General features: G+C 38.2%; 1 protein-coding gene across 4 annotated transcripts; it reads left to right on the forward strand.

Moving 5' to 3' along the window:
• Nucleotides 1–363: 363 nt before the first annotated feature.
• Nucleotides 364–6813, forward strand: LOC122063721 (aspartic proteinase-like). Of its 4 annotated transcripts, none has more exons than XM_042627420.1 (15): nt 364–499; nt 601–954; nt 2201–2560; nt 2639–2699; nt 2831–2925; nt 3038–3150; nt 3617–3785; nt 3904–3943; nt 4957–5021; nt 5139–5252; nt 5350–5414; nt 5489–5645; nt 5749–5868; nt 5969–6057; nt 6544–6813. In XM_042627420.1, the coding sequence occupies exons 2-15, from the start codon at nt 814–816 to the stop codon at nt 6626–6628; spliced, it is 1674 nt and encodes a 557-aa protein (XP_042483354.1). In that variant the 5' UTR covers nt 364–499; nt 601–813; the 3' UTR covers nt 6629–6813. The 4 variants fall into 4 exon arrangements, with proteins under 4 accessions (XP_042483354.1, XP_042483355.1, XP_042483357.1 ...); XM_042627421.1 differs by having other exon boundaries at nt 601–692; XM_042627423.1 differs by lacking the exon at nt 601–954 and having other exon boundaries at nt 375–499.
• The last annotated feature ends 38 nt before the right edge of the window (nt 6814–6851 follow it).

Genomic DNA, 6851 nt, shown 5'->3' on the forward strand with positions numbered 1-6851 from the left:
CTTGAGATCAAGCGTCTTAGCATAGGTCCTTCACATGATATTAGGTAGATAGTCATTAGAAAGTCACTTGTTTATTATCATCAAAACCAATGCAGAGTGAGGTTTCTCAACAGACTTGACGTCCATTTCTCATGGGAAGAAACAGTCGATAAAATCTTTCAGATTTGGGGTGAGGAGTGATATTTTAAAAATGTCTGAGGAGAAAATGATATTTCGTCAAAAGTACAAGGGATGGGAGTGATATTTCTTCTTTTTAAAATTGAGGAAAATATGTTGATTGTGTTAATAAGAATTTTATGGTGGGCGTGGGGGGGAGTTTAACAGCTAAAGATCTCTCTCCTCCTCGTGTTTACTTGTTTTATGTTTTTTCCTGTGACAAGCTCTTGCGGACGGCTAGAGTACCCAGGCACCCCGAGGGGATCCCAAGTTCCCAACCGTTGGATGTGGCGCTGGCTCTCTCCAGCATTGGACTGAATCTAAATTCCTCATGAACTGAAAGGTTTGAAAGTTTAACTTACAGCCCTTTCCCTTTTACTCTCCTTGCAATAAGAAGTGGCAAAAGACTGCAAGTTCTTACTTCTTTAAACGGCCGGCACCCAGGAAAGCGTCCTTCGATTTGTGGGGTGGACAAGATTGTGCGCTAGGCTTGCTGTTGCCCGCCACTGGTGACCACATTCCTTATCCTTCTTATTGTACATATCAGAGCTCCAATTCTGTGGAAATTTCTAGGTAGTTTACTGAATCTGTAGGGATTTTTTGGTGAATACGCTTCCATAACAGTGGCGTGAAACAATCGCGGTTCACGCCACTGTTATGACTAACAAAAATGAAAAAAGGGAGTGGCGATGGCAAGTCCCCAAATTTAAAGCATTCCCTTGTTCTGTGGAGCTCTGGTTAGTCCCTGCCCAAGTGCCCGGTCTTTCCGACTTTGCTCGACGCCTCAAGCTCACGAAGGTTTGAAATGAACTTCCTTCCACCACCACCACCATCATCAATAAAAACGGTGTGACTTTGACAATTCTCAATATGACAATCACAGTCAGCTGATGAGTTAATATTAGCCTTTTCCTGTAATTTAGCAATTCTGCTTACCAGTTTCTGGCTTTAATAGTCCTTGTGTCATTTTATATGTGTATGTGCCTGCTCTTCCCTTTTGTATCTTCTTACAAATTTTTTTTTCAAATAATATGCTTGCATGATGTATGCGTTTCTGTGGGGTGATTGTGAATTTGTGTTGCAATTTTGTTTATGGCCTCTTTCGGCACAATCAATTTTCCCAATTTAATTTTTCTTTCTTGCTGATTTTCCTGACCAGTTGATTATGTGCTCAAAAGCATCAATGCATCACTTTGACATTTTTTAATATTCTATTCGAGTGAACCTTCAGTGGCAGGTTCAAAAAATTTCCCCCGTTCTGCTCCATGATTTCCGTCTTGGCATATGAAGAGCTTCATGAGCTTAATCTATTGTCACCTAGTTGCTGATAACACTAGAAAAAGAGTCTTAAGTTAGGTTTTTGTGGTTGTATCCTTTGATCACATATACTAGTTCAGAATATCATTATTCTGTACAATTTAAGGGGGTCTCAGTTCATATTCTTGCTTTTGCGTGTAAAACGTACCATAGTACGGCTCTATATATTACTTAATATCTGTTTTCCTTGATTTCTAAGTTATATGTACTGTTAATGTATCTTATATATACTGTTTATGTTTATATTTCTCTTGGTTTTCCTTGAATTTCTGATGATTTTAATGTAAATATGTTAGAACTAGCTCATGCATCCGATAACATAATTATGAGTACTACCTGTTTCTTTTTTTTGGTAATGAGAAAAAGGTGCTCCATGGTAGTGATCATAGCCCTCAGGAGAAGCCCCCGTACGGAAAGCGGGGCTTCCGTAGGACCAATGGGCGATAGTGGGCATGCCAAGACTTGAACCCACAACCAGCCGACTCGAGCGGTGATGGGTTGAGGGCATTTTCACCACTAGGCTACCAACCCCATTGGTAGTACTACCTGTTTCTCAATTCTTATAAAAAATTTACACTATCAAGTACATCCTGATTTTTCCCACCACAATTACTTATATCCAGTGGCACAAGATTAGTGTCCACTTCGAGCTTACTTTTCTTGATGCTTGTTGGGTCACTCTCTCTATCTCAGTGGTGATGAGGTTTCTCTTTTGTTTTTTAATCAGGGAAAGATGGCACAGAAGTTTCTTTTCATTCTCATCTGTTTGTCAGCGATAATTCGCTCCTTGGCATCCCATGCCACTTCTAACGGTTTACTGAAAATCAGTTTAGAGAAAAAGCCCTTGGCTCTTGATAATATAAAAGCTGCAAGAGTTGCAAAGGAAGTGGGGAAGTATGTAGGGGGTCCTTGGTACTCCCATCATAATTTGGGTAATCCAGATGCAGATGTAGTACCTCTGAGGAATTATTTGGATGCCCAATACTTTGGAGAGATTGGCATTGGTTCTCCGCCGCAGAACTTTACTGTCATATTTGATACTGGAAGCTCCAACCTCTGGGTTCCATCCTCCAAATGCTATCTTTCTGTGAGTTCTAGTGGATCTAATTGTCTTGATTTCCATTACAATCGGTCTAACCTTTTGTCATTATATATTTCCTTGCAGGTTGCTTGCTATTTCCACTCCAAGTACCAGGCAAGCCGCTCCAGCACATATACAAAGATAGGTGATGTTGCATGCCCATTGTCTGTTGGACTTTCATGATCTCTTTAGGATCTGTTTTAAGAAATATAAGATTTTGAGGACTGCTGCTTGAGGTTTCCTATGCTGAAATTGTTCTTGTGAGGTTTGGTTTAGGCAAGTCTTGTGAGATTGATTATGGATCTGGATCAATATCTGGCTTCTTCAGCCAGGATAATGTACAAGTTGGGGATCTCATCACCAAAGATCAGGTGGGTTATTTATTTGAAATGTTTACCAGAAAAAGGGTTATTTATTTGAACTTTTCTAGGATAGATATTGTGATATCTATGCAGTGAAAGTTATTGATGTGCTATCTTTCAGGTTTTTATTGAGGCTACACAAGAAGGGAGTCTTTCCTTCATTATTGCAAAGTTTGATGGGATACTTGGACTCGGATTTCAGGAAATTTCTGTTGCGAATGTGGTGCCTGTCTGGTATAGTTCAGAGTAATATCTGAAAAACACTTAAAAATAAATCTTATCCCATGGAAGAAAAAACCTGTATCTCTTACCAGATTTTTGGTTGCTAAACATGAGATGACAGATACCTAGAGATATCTCAGATATGCAATTCATATTTTAAGTGCTAAGATACCCTTAAAATCGTCCATCTCTATAGTTGAGCTTTCTTTCAACTTTATGGATTTCAGAGCATGTTAACGATGAAATTTTAGAAAAAAGATATTTTAAACATTTTTTCCATCTTTGTCGCGTTGATGGTTTGGTGGATTTACAAATTGAACAATGAATTTTTGGATATGATTCTTTTTTTGTGTGTGGCTATTCAGATATTTTATGTTTGAATAATTTGGCTATTATTTGCAGAGGAAGGCAAAAATGAATTTTAATTCTTGTTCACTCTTAAGTGCCTTGAACATCCTGAATAATGCTCAGAATACAGGTACAACATGGTAGAGCAAGGTTTGGTAAGTGAACCAGTCTTCTCTTTTTGGCTTAATCGAGATCCTGGGGCAGAAGAGGGAGGTGAAATCATTTTTGGTGGTGTTGATCCAAAACACTTTAATGGTGAACATACTTATGTTCCGGTCACCGAAAAGGGCTACTGGCAGGTGGGTAATCACAATGCTATTGTTTTCATCATAGCTGTGCTATTTCGTTTTTCTTTGCCATTCCAAGCACTTCCAATGATTTGTCTATTGTTGTTTTTGGTGCCTTTTCTTTCTCCAGATTGAAATGGGAGATTTTCTTATTGGGAACCAATCAACAGGTGATGCATTATATAACAAACCCAAACCCTTTGCTTACCTACCGTATTTTGTTCAACAATGAAAATCACTTCTTGTATGTGGAGGAAGGAGACAGGGAAGACTGCAGTGGGGGTGGGAAATCCAAGATCTCCTTGCTAGTGAAAATCATCCCCAATTTGCACTCCTGGATTTTTAAATCCACATCACCATCCAAGGCTGAGATGTCTGCTACTCTTGACAGCAAAGGATATTTTCAAGGAAATATATTCATGTTAAAAAAAATAAACCTAGGGAAATGTCTGAAAATCCCCTCTGGAAACCCCTTGTTTAATCTTTATATCCCTTAAAGTCCATAGGATATAAATGGCTTTCTCTTTCCTCCACTGCATCAGCTTCTTGGCCACCAATGGACGCTTTATTACAAAAAAAAAAAGAAGCTATAAAATCATGTTGCAAGTGTCAAAATACGATTGAGAAAGTGTATCTTTTCAATCCTCGACGCATGAGAATGGTGAAACTACTAAAGAACATACTTTGTGGCTATGTTTGTGTTTGGTTTTCCTAGGTGTTGTTTCTAAGGTATGGGAAATTATACTCTGACCCACAGGAAATAAAATTATCATCCTTGCATGTATTGAATGATGACAGCTGTGTGTTGGGACTTTGGGAAACCTGTTATAAAAGTTCTCTTCAGAACTGACTTCATGCAAAATATTGAATAAAATATGTGAAGATACCAAATTCCTTTTTCTTGTTTGTTTTATCTCGCTTTCAGGATCAGGAAGAATGAAAATTTCGTCTGCAGTGGGTCCTGGTTTTCGTAACTTGTATATGTTTTCTGTTTCCCTATAATCCTTCTCTATCAAATGCGCCAGACAAAATGTTGGTTAAAACTGTTTCCCTACTAATAGTGCTGTAGAAAGTGCTTCATTGTAACCATTAGCGTTGGTAAAGCCAAATGAATCCATTACCTGTAATTTATTTTCTGATAAATCTGACAATCTTTTATTAATTCTGAGTTCACAATTCTCAGGTTTATGCGAGGGTGGTTGTGCTGCTATAGTGGATTCAGGGACGTCCTTACTCGCTGGTCCAACTGTATGGGCTCATGCATTTTATTTTATTATTATTATTTTTTTTCACGATGATGTATAAGTTCGACTCAGTTTCACATTAGTTTGTGTGAACTCTCATGGTTGGTTTTTCAATTTCCAGACAGTTGTTACTGAAATCAACCATGCCATTGGAGCAGAAGGAATAGTTAGCATGGAATGTAAAGAAGTTATTTCTCAATATGGGGAATTAATATGGGAAATCTTGACAACTGGGGTATATTTGTTCATTGTCCCTTTTCTCAATATTCCTACATTTATTCAAATTTTGAATATTACAGGAAAGTCAATAATATCTTCCTCCTGCTTTGCAGGTACAACCTGGCCAAGTATGTTCACAGATTGGTGTATGCTTTTCTGATGGATCTCAGTTTGTGAGGTCAGAAAGTTCTTTTATCTTGATTCTTAATTCTTTTCTTTGCCTTATTGAGACCCATATCTGATTCCATGCAGCACCAACATTGAAACAGTGGTTGAAATGCAAAACAAGGAAGGGACATCTATCAGTAATGACTTACTATGTGTTGCCTGTGAGATGGCCGTTGTTTGGGTTCAGAATCAGCTTAGACAAAACAAAACAAAAGAAATAGTTTTCCACTATGTCAATGAGGTCTTTTATCTTACACAAATATGATCTCTACTCTTACGGAAATTAGAAGTCCAAATTGAAGCCTTGATGGTAAATTGTGCTCCATTTTTTTACTTTGTTGTAGTTGTGTGAGAGCCTCCCAAGCCCGGCTGGAGAATCAGTTATTGACTGCAATAGCATAGCAAGCATGCCAAATGTTTCATTTACCATTGGGGATAAACTTTTCAATCTTACTCCTGAACAGGTGTGATTTCATCTGATATATATATATATATATATGAGTTAATTCTGGTACGTCTCTTTATAAGTCATGCTTAATGATGAGTTATATCCATCCTTGTCAGTACATCCTTAAAATTGGAGAGGGCGATCTCACTGTCTGCTTGAGCGGGTTTATTGCATTTGATGTGCCTCCTCCTCGTGGTCCCCTCTGGTAGGTTTTCATATGACATAATTAAGTTCTTGTCTATTTGTAACTCATGCACCTATATGTGTATAGGTGAGGCAATGCATACTGATGCGTGCATTGGTGTTACACATCAATTGATTTGCTACTTCTGTCAAGACTTCTTTCTCCAAGATTAGGATTGCCCTGTTAAATGCCACTAATTGCTATAATGCACAAAAAAGGCATGAACAATTATTATGGAGGTAGGCAAGATATCCCTATTTAATTAATCATATACACTTTTACAGTATTAACAGAGAGGACCTTTGTCCGGAGGTTTTGAGACGACCATGCTGTATTTGGTGCTTCTAGTGAGATAATCCAAATCCACCCCCCCCCTCTTTCAGTGTGTTAACTTAGAGCAAACTCCAATCTATGATTTGTAATTGTGGATCCAATGCAGCTAAACTTGCCTTGCAGAATATCTTGATTTATTATACATGCACTTATGGAGAAAAAAAATCTATGCAGGATTCTTGGCGATGTCTTCATGGGAGTATATCACACGGTTTTTGACTTTGGCAATCTGCGAGTAGGATTTGCAGAAGCTGCTTAGCTATGTCGGTGCTTTTAGCAAGCAAACTAGGGTGTTGTATGTTAATGAATGATAAATGTGACCATATGATTACCCATATGTTGATGATGATTATATTATGTAAATGACATGGTCTGTACTGTCTTGTGGTTCTCATTCTTTATACTCTTACAGGTAAACAAAACTATTGGTATTATTAGTCTGAATTTTGACGTGTTATCAGTATTGGGGGGTGGGGGGGGGG

The sequence above is a fragment of the Macadamia integrifolia genome, unplaced genomic scaffold (assembly GCF_013358625.1).
Source record: "Macadamia integrifolia cultivar HAES 741 unplaced genomic scaffold, SCU_Mint_v3 scaffold1431, whole genome shotgun sequence".
Taxonomy (NCBI): Eukaryota; Viridiplantae; Streptophyta; class Magnoliopsida; order Proteales; family Proteaceae; genus Macadamia; species Macadamia integrifolia.